General features: G+C 48.2%; 1 protein-coding gene across 1 annotated transcript in view; it reads left to right on the top strand.

The window, feature by feature from the left end:
* The window catches only part of LOC119173296 (uncharacterized), a 1087060-nt gene that overhangs the window by 292593 nt on the left and 772440 nt on the right, over positions 1 to 22027 (top strand). Inside the window, exon 5 of the mRNA XM_075896327.1 lies at positions 12789 to 12879. Coding sequence (XP_075752442.1) covers positions 12789 to 12879 — 91 coding nt within the window. The remainder of the gene's footprint in view (positions 1 to 12788; positions 12880 to 22027) is intronic.

Genomic DNA, 22027 nt, shown 5'->3' with positions numbered 1-22027 from the left:
GCCCCGCAGGTTTGGAGGGAACTTATGGAGCAATCAACACGTCACCGTTAACTATAGTATCCGAAGCGATCGTGAGAATTCGTTAATCTCCTAGCGAAATGAAGCAATCCTCGACAGCAACGAAACGGAAGCTGTATGGATCGACATCAGATGAACTCTCAGTAGCTGACATATGGATTACTCGCTGACGACACGATATGAGAGCTGATGCCGAAGAAAGGAAGTCCCATCCTAAAATGACTGTGTGAGTGCACAAAGGAAGTACAAGAAACTGAATGTGGTGAAGGATGCCATCTATGAAAACGCGGACTGTACAAACACTTCAAGGCTGAATAGGGACTCCATCTGCGCAACGAAGGGGAGGGCCAACGTATGGCGCCCTAACTTTTTTCAAGCGGGCACAATAGTCTGTACGAATTACGGAAAGTGATGCGCCTGTGTCTACTAGTGCCTCTGTCTGTACACCTTCAACATACACCAATAAATCTTTTGATGGGCGGTCTGGAGCAGTTTGATGCAGTTAGAAAGATGCAGCTTTCCCTCCCGAAGCTGCACTGTTTAGTTTTCCAGTTGGCGGCCAGCAATCGAAGTAGAAGGTCGAATGGAGAGAGGAGGAACGCCCCATCGGTGAAGGTGAGCGACGACGGGAGAAACGGGAACTGCCAACTGAGGCAAAGTTCTGTGGAGATGGCGACCGGTGGGTGCTGTTCTGATACTGTCGGCGATAGGGTGGTCCAGTTGGGTAGAAGTCGTCCTGTTCATAGTCACCGTAGCTTCGTCATTCGTCTTGTTGACGGCGTCGGCAATACCTTGAAATATGACCACGGATGCCGCAATAAAAGCAAGTCGGTCGTGTAGTGCGCCATGTGTTATAAGGCTAGGAACATGGTCGCGGTGCGAGCGAGTTGAGCGAGCCATGCACATTGGGCACTGGTAGCTGCATTGAGCTGTGCTGTGATTCAGGTGTCCTAGCAGCAACCTGAGCACAAGTTGGCATGGCCACAGGATAAGAACTCGGAACAGGTGTGACAGTCATCGAGGCCAGGCTTTGGTGGGGCGCAGGCGTCGTTGCAGCACCGTGAGCATAACTTGGCATGGGCACGGGATCTGAGCACGGAACTGGTGTGCCTGTAATCAAGGCCAGTTCCTCCCTCACGACGTCGCGTCAACTAGTAGCAGGTGGCGTCGTTCGAATATCAAGGTGGCGAGGTGAAGCCTGTGCATGAAGTTCCTCGCGGATGATAGAGCGGATCAATGAACGCAGATCTGTCGTGTCGTGACTCGAGCTGAGATCAGGCATATCAGGTTGCACTCGAGTGGTTTGAAGCTCCTCCTCGAGGCGCTGACAGGTAGCTACAACATCGGTGACGGTCTGGGGATTCTGCACCACAAGCGCATTAAAAGCGACGGTCGCAATGCCTTTTAGCAGGTGACGCACACGGTCGTTTTCCACCATATAGTTGTCGATGCGGCGGCAAAGGGCGAGAACATCTTCGATGTAAGAAGTGTAAAACTCGCCGGGGCGTTGAACACGTGCACCAAGCCTCTTCTTGGCGATATCCGAGCGCACTAACGGGTTGACGAAAATCTGGCGGAGCTGACGAAAATCTGACGAAAATCTGACGAAAATCTGACGAAAATCTGGCGTTGTTCTGGATTGAGTCAGGTTAAAACATTGAAATAAACCACGTTGTGATTGCTCACGGAGCATATATTTGACAAATATATAAACTTAAAGATATATATATATATATATATATATATATATATATATATATATATATATATATATATATATATATATATAGCGAGGAAGGAAGTGCACTGGCTCCGTAGTAAAACCGGAAGCGAGGAAGCATGACGTACGACGAAACACATTTAATAAACACACGTTTCTGCTGGACTGCCCCGCCGCGGTGGGCTAGTGGCTAAGGTACTCGGATGCTGACCCGCAGGTCGCGGGTTCGATTCCCGGCTGCGGCGGCTGCATTTCCGATGGAGGCGGAAATGTTGTAGGCCCGTGTACTCAGATTTGGGTTAAAGAACCCCAGGTGGTCAAAATTTCCGGAGCCCTCCACTACGGCGTCTCCCATAATCAAATGGTGGTTTTGGGACGTAAACCCCACAAATCAATCAATCATCAACGTTTCTGCTGGTGGACCAGCCTTGGTCACACTGACGAAGGCTAGCCCACCCGTAACGTATGTGATTACTGAAAGTGTTTCGTCGTACGTCATGCTTCCTCGCTTCTGCATAGTATATATATATGTGTGGTGGAGCATACGCACTAACGCGTATGCGCCTTTCAAAGAGAACGAAAAACACCGTGCTCTGATTGCGCGAGAACCTGTGCCGCCTTTGCCAGACTTGCCGTACGCCTATTTTCAGTCGCAACCTTATTGCGACTCCTTTGTTTGAATGAACATCATCGCTTGATGCAGCCGATGGTGCTGGCTGTGCTGGGATGGGCTGGTTGGCGGCTGTGTCAGCCATGTTGTACGGTGGTCTTCCAGCCAACTTGTGAGAGCGGAGCTCCAGGTCTGCTTAGGGATCTCAGCAGCCTCCACCAAATGCGATGATGTTGTCAATATGCTATTGTTAATATACGAGGGACGATTGGTCAGCTGCCAGGTCGTGCTAGATTCACGTGCTACGTGACGCCAAACGGGCTCATAAAAAGTGCGCCACACTCGCCTTCATGGTTACTGGTGGCACCGACTGACACTCCCACGTATAAATTCACATAGAAACCCAAAAAAGTGGCTGGGGGGAAGGCCTCCGTGGTAGCTCAGTGGTAGACCATCGAACGCGTTATTGGCAGGTCGCCAGTTCGGTTCCTGGTCACGGCGAGCTATCTTTTCACTGACTTTTCTTTCTTCGTATTTACAATACAATCAGTCTAAGAACTTCCAGTATGCATTCCTTGGCATTATTGTCTGTTACATCTCATTGATATTGTGTCAAAACACGAAAAGACGAGCCCTTAAGTATACACTTCTTTTCCTTATTCGTTAACAAGTGTATCGTACTGGCATACTTGGTGCCGATAGGTTGTATTCGAGGGACTATTGGTCAGCTGCCAGCTCGTAATAATATCACGTGCTACGTGATGTCAAACAGGCTCATAAAGAGTGTTACACTCGCCTACATGCCTACAGGTGGCACTGACTGACACTCCCTCGTTAAAATTCATAAGTAAACCCAATAAAGTGGCTGGGGGGATGGCCGCAGTAATAGCTCAGTGGTAAAGCATCGAACGCGTTATTCGAAGGTCGCAGGTTAGGTTCCGGGTGACGGGAAGCTATCTTTTCATCCTGTTTTTTTTTCTTCATATTTAGAGTGCCATTGGTCTAATAACTTTCCTAAACATTTCTTCGCATTATTGTCTGTTAGACCTCATATATATATATATATTGATATGTATATATATATCTGTGTGTGTGTGTGTGTGTGTGTGTGTGTGACGTAAGGCGGTAGCGATAGTTGGCAGAAGCCGATGAAGAATTCAGAATAAACATGTCGTATGTGCCAGGCCACGTCGCCCATTCATCATAGCATCACACGAGTCGACAGAATGAAGACCTGGAAGCCACTTCACCAGCCACGCACCATCAACGAAGCCCTCAATGTGACGCCTTGACCGTATGTGGACTGCAGAAGCGGATTATTGCTGTATGTCGTCACTGGCACCATGGCAACATAACTGACAGACCTCGACATCCTGAAGTACACAGGAACAGCAGACGATGGACCTGTACAGGACTGGTTCAACTTGTTTCAGCTCCACACCGCCGAAGCATCTTGGTCGGAACGGGAGATCATCACCAACTTCACTGACTACATTTCAGGTGAGGCATTTAAATTTTACCTCACCCACATCTTTGAGAACGATGTCCGAAAAAGATCAAAGAAGAAATGATCACCCGTTTCAAAGAATACGATGAAGACCTGTTCATACCTCATCAGTGGAATGCTTTTCAACTCAGCCATAACAGTTACGCGAAGTCTTCCCGCAGTAAGCCTATTTTACAAACGAGGCCTCAGAGAAAATGTACCACCATTGCATCATCAAATGACTCTTCCGAAAAAACGTCACGCATTTGACCACGACTGGTACCTTCCAGGTATCAACAGGCAAGGTAAAGACTCCGTATACCGAAAGGAGTCTAGACCACTTCGCCAAAAGGCTGTAGCTAAAGCCGGCTTTCCCAAGAACATTGAAATCGACATTTTCTACATGTTCACTGCACCACAATGCTTCAGATTTAACTTAACCACCCAAATCCCTTGAAGCTTTGTGTCACACACAAGACCCAGACGGTTTTGAACGTGTGACGGAATTTACGCGAGACAAGCTGGTAAATCCTTACAATACCAGCCCACACCCTGACGTTCTAGACCAGGGTCGTTCGACAGACATTCTCAACCTAATCACGCTGCAAAAAGAAAAAGAAAACATACGCCATCAGAACCACCTTATCGCATGTCTGTTGTGCTCTCATCGACAACTGATATTACACATGTGAGTGAAAGCACTGCAGGAATTTCGAATCCACCAACGCCGGTGCATCGTCAACCGAAAGAAGCATTTAAAATCAATGATGACTCACAATCATCTTAAGAGCTTTCTCATCAGTCCGTCACACTGCTTTCACCGCAAGACAAGCCCAACAGTACAGTATCGACTACCGACTATCCACTGATCGCATCACCATGCAACAAAAGCAGACTCATGTTCCTGCAAGATGCCCATCTGACCAACTTTCGCAACAAAACGAGCAATTTCAACAAAGACGAATCCGCGAGCTCCAGAAAACACAACGGCTACTCGAACAAGAACAACGATCAAGTGAAACCTCCTCACGAGTACACTTTTGGCTTAAAGGTCATTAGAGACGCGTCTCTCATAATGAAAGGGTGGTTTTGGAACGTTAAACCTCACATATCAATCAAGGGTCATTAGAGACAACAGCAATTGAAGAAGCAAAGACAAAGTCAATGCCTAAGCCTTCTTCGTAAAAAGCAACGTCGACAACATTTTCTGCACCAGTTCTCAAAGCTGTGCCTGCCATTCAACAAACTGAGAGAACGCCACAGAAACTTTCGAAAGAGACATCAAGCTACTACATGTACAACAGAGAAACAAAAGACATCATCTCATCAGCCTTGGTTCTCACACAGGCCAACTAGAAGCAAAACGTCTGTTGCCACGACAGCACTGGATGCGATGCCAAAGACATCCGTCGATTCAATGCTACACAGATTTCAAGACATGTTCGTTCTTCATAAGATCTCAAGTCAAGTAGTCATCAGCGCAGGTGTGCAAGGTGGAGTTATGCTATCCCGGGCGCAACAGCCAGCCTCGTTCCCCAGAGCTACCCTAGATATTGTAGCGAAACGTCGGGGTTTTTCAACGTAAGGCCCATCGGAAGACCAGGGAGACGAATAAGTGTGGGTGAAACTCCGCGGAGGCAATCGATACGAAGTCAAAAAAATGATTTCCAGGAGCAATCAAAGGGGGTTTATTTAGACAACGCCAATTCAATTTACAAAGTGCACTAGGTCACAAAGACAAAACAGAAAATGGTGGCATACCCCACGGCTTGCATGGCTGGTCTCCGGTGGTGAAATGCGCTGTTGACCCCGACTCCGCTCTACTCAAAAAAAGCCCGAGTCGCTGCTTAAATAGGGTTTTTTTAGCGTCCCCAGTTGCGCGGACCAATCAGGCAAGCCGAGGATAACCAAATCAACATGAGTTTTTGTGGCTGCCTGAAGCCTGCCTCGCGACAAAACCAGTTCACTTTCTGTACACACCACAATCCGGCAAGCAGAGGCGATGCGCACACCAGTTCTCAATTTTCGGCCTCTGGTCGTCCCGCGAAACACCTCCGCTGTGTGCCTGCAGTCGTTTGCGCACGGGGCGCGAAGGAAACGATTGGATGTAGCTTCCCCCCCCCCCCCCCCAATGGCTAGAATTCCTCTTTGGGGGTTTTTCTTCATGAGCAGTCGAAAAATAATGTAACACCATTGGAAAAAGAAAAAGCATTCTGCTTAACTCTGCCTTTGGCGACACCTACTCCCTACGAAAAAGAGTGACCCACTCGTTTTATTTACAATGCACACAAACAAATATGCCAAAAGCAATCTTACCTTCAAGCGGATATTGGGGTGCACACTTAGGAGAAGTTTATAAATCTGTTTAAAGGGGAAAACTTAAAACTACGTTTGTTTAAAACAACAAGTGATAAATCGCGTTACAAGAAAACGTAAGCAACACAATGTCGTAAAACGAAAAGCATGGACGTTCACTTGTTGGCACTATAATTCAAATCAGTGTCAGTGTCGTAAGCGGCGACCTTTCGTCGCCCCTTGTCGGCTCTTGGAAATCCCTTCCAATAGCTGTAAAGTTAAGCTTCAGTGTCGGAGCCTTTGCACTGCTCTGAATCACTGGTCTCTGTCTCGCACACACCACGACGCAAACGAAGTTCTTGGCGCACTCGCGAACCACACTCGCGCGCATCACCATTGTAGCCGCACTCGCGCACAACACTTCGATGCAATCCACGGTCATCTCTCCTGCACTGCACTCGCGCACATCACCACCTAGATCGCGCACCTCATGATTATCAACAGACTCATCGTCCGCGTCGTCGGCATCGGAGTTCAATCGAACGTGGCAGGGCTTTATATGCGCCACATTCACAAAGTCACGTTTTTGGCAGTTTGGTCTACCTCCTCCCAGTTGTTCTCGGCTACCCGGCCCACAAGACGGAAAGGTCAGTGGTATTTCTAAAGAAGCTTCGTCGTCTTCCCTTTCGCCCGGGAGGGAGTCCACAAGTACACCAAGTCGCCCTGATGATAAACAACACTTCGTCACCTAGCATCATAACTGCGTTTGTTCTTCTCCTGCTGACGCTTCTCCCGTTCATTTACTAGTTTTTGAGCCTGCCGCAGCCTGCGAGCCACTTTCATTGCATCCAAGGTGTAGTCGAATCCATGTTGTGTGCCCGACCTATACATCCACCGGTGTTGGTTCATGTCCGTAAAGAAGAAAGAAGGAAGTGAATCCAGTCGTCTCATGGGTGGAAGAATTGTATGGAAAAAGAACGTACGGTAGAAATTCATCTCAGTCGCGGTGGTGTGAGGAAACTCACATGCTAGGCATGTCAGCCAACGTGTGGTTAAAACACTCGCACAAGCCGTTGGCCTGTGGGTGGTATGCTGTTGTGGGGGCATGCTCGCTACCGACGAGCCGGAATATTTCTTCGGTCAAATTGGCGACAAAGTGCTGTCCACGATCGCTTATTACTTTCTCCGGTGCACCATGACGTAGGAAGATTTGTTCGACGAAAGCTCTTGCTGCTTCTGCGGCAGTGGCCGCTGGACACGCGACAGCCTCGACCCATTTCATATGGTAGTTGTTAATCGCGACGATGTAGTGGTTCCCTGCTTTGGATTTTGTGAAACGCCCAATAAAGTCCATGCCCACCTGCTGAAAAGGTCAACCTGCAGGTGGCATCGGTTGGAGGAAACCGGCCGGCGTCCCTGGTGGTTGCTTTCATGTCTCACAGTCGGGGCAGGAGAGAACGTACTTGCTTACGTACGAGAACATTTTCGGCCAGAAATATCGGCAACAAACTTTCTCCCATATGTGCTTGACACCTAAGTGGCCTGCCGTGGTGTCGTCATGGCAGTATCTTGAAACCTCAGATCTCAAGCACTTGGGAACAACGAGCGCCACATGATCCTCCTGAAACCCTTTCGCCCTTCGATACAGTACACCGTCGATCAACCGAAAGCCCCATGCCGTTCTTTTGGTTCTCCTGACAACGGGCGCATCCGGGTGCTCGACGCGCTGCGAAATTCCTTTCATTTATGGGTCTGCCCTCTGCTTTTTTCCAACATCCGCCTGATCCAGAACTAGCAACGGTAAGGGGTTTTCTTCGCTTACAGTCACGGGACCAAGAGGAAGGTAGGCAAGCGTGTCTGCAATTCCATTCTTGAGGCCAGGGCTGTGTCGCAACGTTATGTCGAATTTCTGAAGCAACAGGGATCATCGCATAAGACGACCGTTCGGACTCCTTACTTTCATTAGCCAAGCCAGGCTGGCTTGGTCAGTCACGACCATGAACTTAGCACCAAAGACGTATAGCCGAAACGGTCCGCAGGCGTGCACAACGGCGAGACATTCTTTCTCAATTGTACTGTAGTTCATCTTAGCCTTGTTAAAGTGGCGGCTGGCATAGGCGACAACTCTCTCTTGAATTCCAATTTTCTGTACAAGCACGGCGCCAATGCCGTAATCACAGGCATCAGGGTGCACCTCTATCGGCTTTCCTGGCTCAAACTGACACAGAATTGGGGCTGTTATCAGCTTCTCTTTGAGGGATTGCATGGCCTGTTTGCATGCCGCATCCCACACGAAAGGAACATCCTTTTTGGTTAAGTAGGTCAAAGGTCGAAAAATACGAGAGAAATCTTTGATAAATCGCCGATAGTAGTTACAGATTCCGAGAAAGCTTTGTACACCTTTCTTGTTTAGTGGCTTGGAGAATTTTTCCATAGCTGCTACTTTGTCCAGGTCCGGCCAGATGCTTTCACCTGTGAGAATGTGTCCAAGATATTTGATCTCCTGGCGGGCGGAGCTGCATTTTTCGGACTTCATTCGTAAGTTTGCCGCGTCCAAAGCCGAAAACACACTTTACAAATTTTGCAAATGAGTTGCCATAGTCTTCGAGAAAATAATGATGTCGTCCAAGTAGGCCAAACAAACTCTCCAGAGAAGACCATTGAGGACTTTGTTAATCATTTTCTAGAATGTGGCAGGGGCGTCGCACAGGCCGAAAGGTACAACATTCAACTCGTACAGGCCGGGTCCAAAGGCAAATGCGGTCTTTTGCTTATCTTCCTCCTTGAAGCCCACTTGCCAGTAGCCTGATGTTAGATCAAGTGTGGTGAAAAATTTTGACCCCTGAAGCACGTCGAGAATGTCATCAATTTGTGGCAGTGGGTGCACATCTTTTTTAGTGACCTCATTGACTCTGCGGAAATCGACGCAGAAACGCCAAATCCCATTTGGCTTCTTCACGAGGACAACAGGTCCTCGTGAAGAAGCCACGAGGAAAAGGAATGCGAGACTCTCTAATTATCCCATCGCGCAGCATTCCTTCTACTTGTTGCTCAATATGTTGCCTTTCAAAAGGGGAATGACGATATGGGTGCTGATGAATTGGTCGAGAATCGCCTGTTTCGATCACATGTTCAGCGACATGACTCTGCCGAATGAGGTTGTCACTGCTCGTAAATAGATGGTGGTACTTCTCAATGAGCGACAGCAGCTCATCTCGTTCAGACGGCTGTAGGTGATCCCCAGTCTCTATGTCAAACTCTTAAGGCACTCAGTCGTTCTCGGGGGCCGTGATTGCCAGCTCTGCGTCATGAATAGATGAAGCCCATCAAAGCTTTCCTCCGCTGAGCAGGTTTACTGGCGTGATGGTAGGATTAGCTATGCGAATGAGGCCTCTTTCATGCACGACCTTCGTTATTGTGCGTGCAACCTGAAGTCCGTTTCTGAGCGTGCTGTTCGGTTCGACGAGGTTAATTCCGTCCCTTGTGACCTTTGCTTCAATAGCTACTTCTGTGCGAGGTTCAATGGGAATTCGCTCGTGGCACCGCACTGTAAGAACATCATTATGTTCGGGAGCACTTGAGTTTATACGTAGCCGGAAAACTTCACCGATTAGTTGCAGCTATTTTTTGAAGAAATCAATGAGAAGCTGGGCTGCTCGACAAAAAAGAAGACCACCGAGAAGGTCGTATGGGCAATCCTTGACCAATAAAAACGTCTCGTGATCTTTTGTGGTGCCAAATTCAAGTTTTATTTCAGCTTCACCATTGGGGGGAGCAAGCCTCCGCTGATTCCTCGGATGAATATGTCTTTTCTCGATTTGGATGAAGCACATATTTTGTTAGCTAATTCTTCTGAGATGACATTTACGGACGAGATTGGATCAATTACAAGTTTTGTTTCTGTACTGTTGGCTCGTGTAGGGACTGTGACAAGCTGACCTTCCGACAATGTGCCGATGGGGTGGCCAGGCTGGCCCCCTAGGCCTGGCCGTTCTCGTTTCCCGAAGAATTAGGCTGCCCATTCTGATTGCCTAGGAGCTCCGCCTGATCGTTCCTGCCATCTTGGAACCGCCGCCAGCACTGTTGTGCTATGTGACCTATGCGGCGGCAAATCTGGCATCGGGGACGCCCGTCGTTGGCACGGGAAGTTCTCTGAGGCCAAGGCTTCGGGGGGCGACGCACCTCGTCTTCGATACTTCTTAGACGGTCAGACAGCAAGGCGATCGAGTCCGCAATTGCTTTCAGGTGTCTCTCACGGTCGGCAGCCTCCCGCGGGCAAAGCAATTCGGCTGCGGCGCAAGTGGCGACACACGTAAGAGGAGGGTGCCCTGTCGCTGCGGCGGGTGCGAACCCTACGGTATGCGCGAAGTTTTGCATCAATGACGGCGATCCGGTAGAATACTGGATGCCAATTGGTTGTGGCCTCGACGCACGGCTCATCAAAGCTGCCCGATTTATGCGTAGCAAAGTTTGGAGGAATGCAGCGCAGCTCTCCGGGTTTGCGATTATCATCTTCTCCAAAACATCCGGACGCAAACAGTGCATAAGGTGCCGCAACCGATCATCTTCCGTCATGGACGGGTTCCCTCTTGCACACAGCTGTACGACGTCATAGCAGTATTGCTCGGGGGTTTCGGACGGCAATTGAGTGTGGTTTTGTAGCCGCGAATGGCCGATCTCGATTGAGTGGCGACTCGTAAAAGGCGTTTTTAGTACCATCGCCCAGTCTTCTCTAGTATTAGAGGCACCGGTTAGAATTTGAGTAGTGTGCCACTTTTTCGCATCACCGTCTAAAGCCAGATATAGAAATTTCACCTTCGTGGCTTGGTCCCAATTGTTAAGCGACGCTACATGTTCATAGCAAAGTAGTCACTAGGAAATAGATTCCTCCGGCGCGCCTCTCAAGACTGGTGGTCCCACGAAGGGTTTAGCTTAGGGTGTAGATAAAGCAGAGAAGAAAGTAGGGGGTTCCGTCTTAGTAAAGCATTCAGACGTAGGTTCCTGATATTTGTTGTTGACTCGAGGCATAATTTCAGAGCGGAACTATCGTTACCGAGCAACCTCCGCCAATTTGTAGCGAAACGTCGGGGTTGTTCAAAGTTAGGCGCATCGGAAGTCCAGGGAGACGAATAAGTATGGGTGAAACTCCGCGGAGGCAATCAATGAGAAGTCAACACGATGATTTCGGGGAGCAATCATTGGGGGTTTATTTAGCCAACACAACTTCAATTTACAAAATGCACTAGGTCACAAAGACAAAACATAGAAAATGATGGCATACCCCTCGGCTTGCATGACTGGTCTCCGGTGGTGAGATGCGTTGTTCACCCCGACTCCGCTCTCCTCAAAAATAGCCCAATTCGTTGCTTAAATAGGGGTTTTTTAGCATCCCCGGTTGCGCGGACCAATCAGGCAAGCCGAGGATAACCAAATCAACAGGACTTTTCGTGGTTACCTGAAGCCTGCCTCGCGACAAAACCAGTTCACTTTCTGTACACACCACACTCCGGCAAGCAGAGGCAACGCGCACACATGGTCTCAGTTTTCGGCCCCTGGTCGTCCCGCGAAACACCCCCGCTGTGTTCCTGCAGTCGTTTGCGCACGGGGCGCGAAGGAATCGACAAGATGTAGCTTCCCCCCCAACGGCTAGAATTCTTCTTTGGGGGTTTTTCTTCAAGAGCAGTCAAAAAAGAATGTAACACCATTGGAAAAAGAAAAAGCATTCTGCTTAACTCTGCCTTTCGCGACAATATCACCGCACTGCTGCCATCTGCTGTGAACCTTTTGTGCGAGTTAAGAAACTCTCTTCTGTAATCGAAATCCTGCGCATTTTGACATTGTTCACTTTATGCTTTTTGTTGTTTTGTTGATTGTAACGCGCGCATTCTTTCGGGAGGAGAGGGAATCTTATGGCGGAAGAAGATAGCGATAGTTGGTAGAAGCCGATAAAGAAATCAGAATAGAATGAACATGGTGTATGAGCGAGGCCACGTCGCCCATTCATCATGGTGTCTCTCTCTCTCTCTCACACACACACACACGCACACACGCACGCACACACACACACACACACACACACTGTGCAAAGTATGATCTGACAGAGCAATAGCATCGCTTATTTTATAAAAAAGCGACAAACTCGGCACGCGCTAGCGCAAAAAAGTGTGCAAGACCACTTTGCAAAAACACGAAGTTGAGTTGAGCTGCTCAGCCTTTTTGCACGATTAACGAGTGGCGACCGATAGACTACAGCGGACGTCGACTACTTGGCAAGCAATGCCGATACTGAGGCAATTCCTGTGGCAACAGAATGTCTATTTTGTCAAATGCACTACGAATTGCGCCACCGATCTTCTGGTCTTATCATCGGTAATAGAGTGTGGCAATTTGTTGCCGCTGTATAGTTGAAGACCCATTTCGTATCACAAAAGTCTGCCTTTGATCGCAGTCCCGGTTTCAATTAGCAATGCAGCATGTTCAAACTAAAGAGGCAAAGTCACTGCAGATGGGCGGCTTCTTTTGCTACCAAATATTATACGATTGGCCAATCTATTTTCTTTGTTCAGCTGTCTTAGCGACCACATCCTTACTTTTATTTATTTGCTTGCCGACCGAATCAGTTCCACCAAATCTGTCTGTTTTTGCTTCTGATAACGCAGAGCCACCACCATCGAAGTCAACGTGGCTATCACCCCTGGCCTTCCTTTTCTCTATCCTGCTTCTTATGACTTGCACGGTATTTGTTACAAGGTAAGCAAATCACTCTTGGAACGCTGATACTATATGCAGATGCCAGTGTATTTAACATATTACTTTTCATTGAGACATATCACACGTGCCATCAACATGCTTGTCTTAGCGTTGGGTAAATCTTAGAAACTTAACTATGCTTTGCGTATTCGTCGTGATTCGCAGTTTTACGTCGCATGCTGATGGTTTCGTACAAGCTTATGTTTTGTCGAAGCAACAGGCAGCGCAACGCACTCATTGTCAGCGGTTTTTTATGCTGCATGAGTACGCCGGTGCATGAGCTTCTTACAATAGTGTCACAGGTAATGGGTATGAGTCATCAACTGTAGGTGGAATCACTTGGAAGTGAAGAAAAAAGAGGGCTTTTTTGCTTCCTGGTCTGAGGGCGAGCAAGACGTCAATTCGTCGCTGTCTGTTATTACGTTCGCGGCACTGGTAGAAGTGCGGGGTAAATGCGCCTCGGCGGCACGTTTTCAGCTGACACACCGAGCTACTTGGAGACAGCTACAGCTCCCACAGCAAGAAGCAGTCGCCGCCTGCGAGGACTATTTCCCGAGTACGGTCCCCTCTCTCAAGATGAGATGGCAACATCAACTACCAACCAGGCGAGTCAAACCAACGACGCCTATCTTTTCTCCCACATGTTTTGCATGCGCCACCAACACCACGCTCAATTCATGGAGAAATTTATGAAGATGTTGATGACTAGCTTGGCCACTTTGATCGAGTTGCCAACATCATCGAATGGGATGTAGCTCGCAAGCAGCGGAGAGTTTACTTTGCGTTAGAAGACTCTGCCAAAACCTGGTATGCGAATCATGAAGGTTTCTTTGCAACGTGGCAAGAGTTCAGCCGACAGTTTTGTGATGCGTACTGCAGCCCTGAAAGAAAAGACAGAGCGGAGCAGGCTGTCTCGTCTCAGAACCAACAACCCAACGAGAGAGTTTCGATGTTTGTCGAGGACATGCTTCGACTCTTCAAGCGTGATGACCCTGCGATGCCTGAGGAAAAGAAGGTGCGGCATTTAATGCTTGGGGTAAAAGAGGAGCTCTTCGCTGGACTCGTGCGCAATCCACCGACGACTGTGGCTGAGTTCACAAATGAGGCAAATACAATGGAGCGTACTCTCCAGTATCGGTCGTCAGAGTATGAACGCCATGACGTGACCCCTGCTGCATGCTCTGTCGGCGCTGACAGCAAGAGGAATGGCCTGGCAGAGTTCATAAGAAGCGTTGTGCGGGACGAGCTGCGCCAACTCCAAGCAGCGGGACCCCAACCAACCGTAAGTGCTTTCGCAGACTTAATCCAAAATGAGATCTAACAGGTGGTCACCCCACTCATGCCAACAAGGCCTGACGCCCCTGTGCTGATTTATGCGGCGGCTCGGCGATCTCCTGCACCACATGGCCCTGATCCCACCATGGGGACAATGGATCAGGCTAGCCATGGATTCCAGGACACCTCTTCGATTTCGCCACCCGCTTCAAGGTTTCCGAGTGCACCAACTTATCGTTCGACTTGATCGCGGCAGAACGCTACAAAGGCCAGCGTGTGGTGTACGTCAGATAACCGTCCACTCTGCTACCACTGTGGTGAAGCGGGTCACGTCTACCGTAATTGCCAGTACCGCCAACTTGGTCTTCGTGGCTTTCACCTTGATGCTCGGTGCCCACGTTACAGTGAGCATCCCCGCCACATCGAAGTGTACCTTGCGGGCCAGCAAGCTCCTCGCCTTTGTCAATGCCCCCAATCACGATCACTATCACCTCACCGCCCCACGTCACGTAGCATTCCCTCGTCATTTTATGCTCCTTTCAGAGGCCGGTCACCGAGTCCCCACAGGGGAAACTAGAAAACGCGGCTCCTGGGGGTGAAGCCGCGTCCCAACGAACTGTCAAAGAGCCTCCCTCGACACAACGACCCGATGAAGACCGTTCTGTCTTTCGAGTCGTTTCCGAAAGTCATAAGACTGTTTCTGCCGACATCACCGTACACGTCGATTATCACGTCGTCAATGCCCTCGTCGACACCGGCACTGATTATTCGGTTATGAGCAGCGCCCTGGCATCTCCGCTGAGGAAGGTAACTACCCCTTGGCAAGGACCACCGTTGAGCACGGCAGGGGGCTACCTCGTCACGCACACTGGAATGTGCACAGCTCGTGTTCGAGTCCGTGCTTCGACCTTTACAGGGTCTTTCCTCGTATTACCTGTGTGCTCCCATCCACTCATCCCGGGACTGGACTTTCTTCGCAAACATGGCGCAATTATTCACGTACAAGACTTGCAGGTGTCGTTCTAGGACCCATTTTATCCTGAACTGGAAAACGCCCACTCATAGAAGGCTGCCCTACATGTACCCTCCGAATCTGTTACTCTGCCTCCCCGCAGCAGCATTTTTGTCAACGTTGAATGTGACCAAGACGTCCCCGATGCTGTATTTGCAGAAGGAAATTTGTCCCTACTTTTTGCACAACAAATCTGCGTTGCCCGAGGTATTGTTCAGCCCAGTAGAAAGAAGGCTTGCCTATTTATCACGAATTTCAGTGAGGAGTATCCCCATCTTACCAAACACACTGCGATCGCATACCTTAAGGATATTGCCGACGTCCTTGGTCCCTCAACATTATCTGCTGTTTCGTCGTGCGACGATTCCGTCATGACATTCGAAAACACTCTCGACGTAAACCAGGGTCTACCGTCTGCCCAACGGGAACGTCTTTTGAAGCTACTCGGCTCTTTTCGGGACTGCTTCGTTACGACTTCAAAAGTTAACCAAACGCCGCTTGCCAAGCATCGTATCATCACCGAGCCTACCGAGAGACCCATTCGACAGCATGCCTACAGAGTCTCGCAAAAAGAACAAGACGCTATACGCCAACAGGTCCAGCAGATGCTCAAGGACGATGTCATCCAGCCATCGACCAGTCCCTGGGCGTCTCCTGTTGTGTAAGTAAAGAACAAGAATGTACCCTGCGATTTTGCGTCGACTACCGAAAGTTGAATAAGATCACGAAAAAAGACGTGTATCCTTTACCACGAATAGACTGGCTAGACCCCATTCGCAATGCTCGTTACTTTTCTTCCTAGGATCTATGCAGCGGCTATTGTCAAATATTTGTTGATGAGCGCGACCGCAAAAAGACCGCCTTCATTACTCCTGATGGACTCTACAAGTTCAGCGTCCTTCCCTTCGGCTTATGCTCAGCGCCAGCTAATATTCAAAGAATAATGGACACGGTTCTTTCTGGTCTAAAATGGCAATCGTGCCTTGTCTTCCTTGACGATGTGGTTGTCTTCTCGGACACGTTTGAGCAGCACGTTCAGCGCTTACAGACAGTTCTGCGGGCGATTCGAACAGCTGGACTTTCTCTCAAATATGAGAAATGCCACTTTGCATTCAAAGAACTGAAATTTCTTGGTCACGTTGTCAGCCACGCCGGTATACGCCCAGACCCTGAGAAAACGAAAGCTGTTGCCGAATTTCCTGTCCCAACGAACAAGCGCGACCTCCGCCGATTTCCGGCACTCTGCGCATATTACAGTCGCTTCGTCAAAGGCTTTCCTAAAATCGCTGAACCGCTAAATGAACTTACGAAAGACGGCGTATCGTTTTTATGGGGTCATGATCAGCATCACGCCTTTGACAGGCTACGAAACCATCTCAAAGCCTCACCTCTACTCGGTCACTTTGACGACAACGTTGCCACAGAGTGACACACGGATGCCAGCAATGTCGGACTTGGAGATGCGCTGGTTCAATGGCAAAATGGCGTAGAGCGCGTGATTGCCTATGCAAGTCGAACACTATCATCTGCAGAGAAAATCTACTCTGCAACAGAAAAAGAATGCTTAGCCGTTGTTTGGGCTATAACAAAGTTTCGCCCTTATTTGTACAGTCGACCATTTAAGGCAGTTAGCGACCACCATTCTTTATGATGGCTCGCCAAACTCAAAGACCCTTCCGGTCGTCTAGCACGCTGGAGCCTTCGGCTGCAAGAATTGGACGTTGCAGTCATTCACAAGTGAGGACGCTAACACACTGAAGCTGACTGTCTCTCACGTACGCCAATTGAAAGTATGAACGCGGACGTTGAAGACGACGATACATTCTTTTCCTCTGTATCAGCAACCGACTTAGCTCAACAACAACGCGACGACATGGAGCTAAGCCCGCTGATTGACTACTAAGAAGGCCAAAAACGCAGCCTTCCTCAAAACTTCGCACGTTCGCTGGCCTCGTTCTGCATCAGGGATGGAGTCCTCTATAAGAAAAATTTCGACTATACCCAAGCTACTTTCCTACTGGTTGCACCAAACTCGCTTCGGGACGATATTTTACATGGCTGTCTCGACGAAACATCATCCGGACTCCTTGGCTACACGCGCACATTGAAAAGAATTCGCCGCTCATACTACTGGCCCCACCTCACGAAGACAGTCAAGCAGTACGTCCGCACATGCCGCGACTGCCATTGCCGTAAGACTCCACCTGTCCGGCCACGAGGACTACTACATCCTATTGCCACGCCGAAGACACCATTCCATCAAATGGGCATTGACTTGCTCGGCTCATTTCCCCCCTCTTCGTCTGGAAATCAGTGGATTGTGGTTGCCACCGATTATTTAACGCGTTACAGCAAAACAAAGGCCATGCCCAAAGCTACCGCAGCAGACATCGCACAGTTTTTTGTCACCAGCTTCTTACTTCGCCACAGAGCGCCAGCTGTGATAATTACTGATCTTGGTACAGCTTTCACCGCAGAAATGATTCAAAAATTTCTGAGGCTAAGTGGTACAAAACATCGGAAAGCCACGGGTCATCATCCCCAAACAAACGGACTCACTGAACGGTTGAACGATATCATTGCAGATATGCTGTCAATGTATGTGGCCGTTGATCACAAGAACTAGGATGATATACTCCCTTACGTAACTTTTGCTTACAATACAGCAGTTCAAGAGAGTACACGTTTCACTCCATTTTGCTTAGTTCATGGTCGAGAGGTCATTACAATGCTCGACGCAATGATCCTTCCCAACAACCTGAGCATGTTAAACGTGGACGCTGCATTGTTCGCTCAACGCGCCGAGGAGGCCCATCAACTCGCCCGACGACGTATTCAGGCTCACCAAACTGCCGACGCACACCGCTACAACCTTACACACCGAGAGGTTACCTTCCAACCAGGCGATGAAGTTTGGGTGTGGACTCCCATTGGACAGTGGGGCCACTCTGAAAAGTTGCTTCGGCGCTACTTCGGCCCTTACAAAGTTCTGCGCAGAGTCAGTGACGTTACGTATGAAGTTCTCCCTGAGGGCACCACAAGACGTTCCCGTCAGTTTTTACAAAGTTATGTGGTGCACGTATCAAGGATTTTCCGCATCATCTATCGAACGTGGACTAACTTACCATGCAATGACTATTTTTTGTCACTTTCGTTTCTTTTTTATTGTCCTGTGTCCTAACTCCTTTTTTATTGAGTACTTCTATCACACCAGCTAATTTTTTTTCCTTACGACGGAGTTGTTCGATTCCATGGTAACATCTTTTCTTTCTTATTTTTTTCTCAACGCTCATTACCAGCATTGAGCCGATGCTTTTCGAGGAGAGGAAATAATGTCCCAGGTAATGGGTATGAGCCATCATCTGTAGGCGGAATCACTTGGAAGTAAAGAAAGAAGAGGGCTTTTTCGCTTCCTGGTCTGAGGGCAAGCAAGACGTCGATTCGTCGCTGTCTGTTATTACGTTCGCGGCAATATTTACAACAGGAAACTCGGGTGCTGCAGTCATTCAAACAAGAAAAGGAGTATGAGTAGTACATGAATGTACTACGTGTTTTTGGATTCAGCACCTTTGTGACTTTCTTTATTGTTGGTCTTCGCGCTTCTTTCGGATTGAAGGATGGGTCATTGTGGACATCATGACCCGATTTGAGTTGGAGCCTTAAGAAGTTAAGGTGATGAAGGGGAGCTACTATACGCTTGCTGAACTTTGTCTTGCGTTAAAGCGGCTGCAGGCCACATGATGCCAAACTCCGCCCACAAAACGAACCTGAGACAACCCACTATGCCTATGTACTACCCACCTGTACTACCCACTATGCGTATGCTGGATGAAGCGCCATACAGCTCCCATGAACACCCGCGCCGCATTCTCCTCTACTGCATTGTTAGAAAACTGTGCGCCAGTGCTTGATGTAGCCTCTCCAACTAGAAGCTTTTTGTATCGTAAGTATAAGCACCGTTTGCAGCAGCTCGAGGACAACACGGAATCCCAAACAAAACACTTTCAAATTTAGACTCCCAGTCATTGGCCGCTCTTGTCAATTGCATGAAAAAAACAAAAAAAAAACAACGGGAGCAGGGCCAACTGCCCTAGAAATAGAAGTCAGCTAAGTCAGCTCATGCCCTCTAAAAATTTAGCCGTTAGACGTTGGGAATATAATACCGATCTGTTTTACCTCAAGTGCGGGAAAACTGATGCAGAAGGTAACCATGAACCGCCTTATCCGCTCAATGAAAAAAAAAACAAGGCAGATCCCTTCCTCTTAGCAATAGGCATAACAAGAAAATGAAATGAATTTTTACAGAAGTAGAGCTTATTGTGAAGTGCCAGATGAGAACTTGTACAATTTCTATTGAAGTTTTACAGCTATATCACCGTTTGACGTGGAGAAAGCCATGCTGACGCCTAGTGGCAACTATTCATTGTGACGACTACCACCCATGATCATAAATTAACCGAAGTGGTAACTATATCTTTAGCATATACCTTAACACAGTGAATCGTAAATCACGCACACAGATGGCGTCAACAAGCACACACTAAACAATGCCACTCGATATGCACGTTTTCAAGAAAATATACCTTAACACAGCGAATTGTAAATCACACACAAAGGTGACTTCAACAAGCATGCACTAAACAATGCTAATCGTTATGCGCGTTTTCAAGATTATAACTTTTGGAGAAAGACGACACAGTGTGCGCTCGAGAAACTTCCGCCCACGCTCACGCATACTGCGCTTCTGCAAGGTGACACGCTAAGGTTCGTCGCTTGAGCCACGAACGCGTGCTCAAGTTCCTCGTCCTACTGGCCTCAGTTTCGCTCCACCGAGGCACGACATTTACCCATCGACATCTTCGCCTTGCTGCAGTGCACGTTTTCAAATTGGCTGGTGCTATCACACTCGAAGCAGTTGGTGGGGGAACATTGTCGGTGCGCGGCGCAGCTGCACGACTTCAGAAACAAACTGTCACGCAGTAAAACAAAGTTATAAGCAAACAGCAAAACTGCCTCGGCGACTTTCTGATGCTAGTTTTGTCATAGTTTTTCACTGCTTTCGAGAAGCCTAACCATAGCCTTACAGGCTGTGTGCCGGTGCGCCATCTCAGACATCATGCCTTCACTCAATTGTGCGCACAATGGCATTTCGGTGGGAAACAAAGTTTTTTTAAAAAAAATGGTGAACTTTTTTGCAGAAATTGATTTTATCACAAGAAATGAAAATCGACAATGCTACATCAAAAATATAAGGTGCTCACTTGAGGTGACCACCGTGAAAAAAGGGTGTACTGATCCCTTTCAGTGAAAGCCAACAAAACAGCGCCCCTTTCCCCGCAGGAGCAAAGGGGGATTATGTGTAGCGCACATGCATATTGGTCTTGAGAGCGTTTGTATAATCTGTCAAAACAGCTTCATTATAACAACACAAAACAAGTATCATCACCTTTGATTGATTAATATGCGGGGCTTAACGTACCAAAACCAACTTGTGATTATGAGAGACGCAGTAGTGGAGGGCTCTGGAAATTCCAACCACCTGGAGTTCTTTAACGTGCACCCGAATCTGAGCACACGGGCCTACAACATTTCTGCCTTCATCTGAAATGCAGCCGCCGAAGCCGCGATTCAATCCCACGACCTGCGTTTCAGCAGCCGAGTACTTTAGCCAATAGGCCACCACGGCAGTGCTATATCATCGCCCTTTCAAGGGCCTTTATGCATTCTGGTCACCACACATTATCAACTTCAGCGTCACGGTTATAAGTATACTGATTCAGTACAATTTCTCATTGCAAGATTCCTGGGTATCGGCAACTCAGATCACATAATTACCGACTCTATCAATATACTACTGAGATAAGAGAAATGCTACACTTGCTGTAGTCACTTTATTCGTATTTGTGGGATAAATTAAATCTACTGGACGACACATAGGGTCGATATTAGGAATTTCACTATGAAGGGAAGTTCTAACTTCAACATTATCTATAGCGGGGTTTGGTCGTTAGCTGTCCAGGAGCACCTTAGGGACAATCCGCAATGCCAACAGGCTATACAGGTGGCGTGCCGTGCAATCCAAGGTGGCTGCGGGAAGATGATCAACCCGTGAACTCGCATAAAAAAATTGGCCCCGTATGTACACATACATGCTAATCTGCAAATGTCGTCAAAAGACGATAATCTTGCGTGTAAAGATGTGAAAAAAACATTTATTTGATGTTCTGTGCAAGAAAATCGTTTAATGGTATTCTGGCGGCACTGCGTTAGAGTGCCTAGAGCGTACAGCGGAGGCTAACAAGCGCAGCAAGTCACGTCACACGTGAGACATAAGCGCCACCTAGCAGTTTTCTTGCAAAACGAAGCGTGTGGCTTGAGACGGCTATGCAACCCGCCTCAGAGGTGATAAGGTGTAGAACGCAAATCGACGTGTAGGTGCCACCACCCTGTCATCTTAGAAAAGCGTTGGAAACACTCGTCTTTTTGTACAAGCATTGCATGGTAAGCGCTGCGTGATAAACGCTACGGGCCTCAGAAATACTTATGTATGCATTTTGTAGTAAAAGACGTACATACATAATATATACGTGTTGTTATGGTGTCTCAGATATGCTCAATAGTTGCTTTTTAATTGACAATCGCACAAGTAAGAACGCAGAAGCTTGAGCAATACAGGTGGGCGCTGCGGATAGGGTTCAGCGTTTGGGGCAGCGGCTGGTGCCGTTCAAGGTACCCGTTACCGTAAAAAGTAGACAAATCGTCAATTGTACAGACAGATAGACAGATCAAATTTTTTGTGTTGGAGGTACCCAAAAAAGACCATTGTCTTTAATAGATTGGATGCACAGACGTATGGCACGT

Source organism: Rhipicephalus microplus, chromosome 5 (genome assembly GCF_043290135.1).
Source record: "Rhipicephalus microplus isolate Deutch F79 chromosome 5, USDA_Rmic, whole genome shotgun sequence".
In the NCBI taxonomy this organism is placed as follows: domain Eukaryota; kingdom Metazoa; phylum Arthropoda; class Arachnida; order Ixodida; family Ixodidae; genus Rhipicephalus; species Rhipicephalus microplus.
Note: the sequence above shows the minus strand (reverse complement) of the source record. Positions and strands in the feature narration are given on the sequence as shown.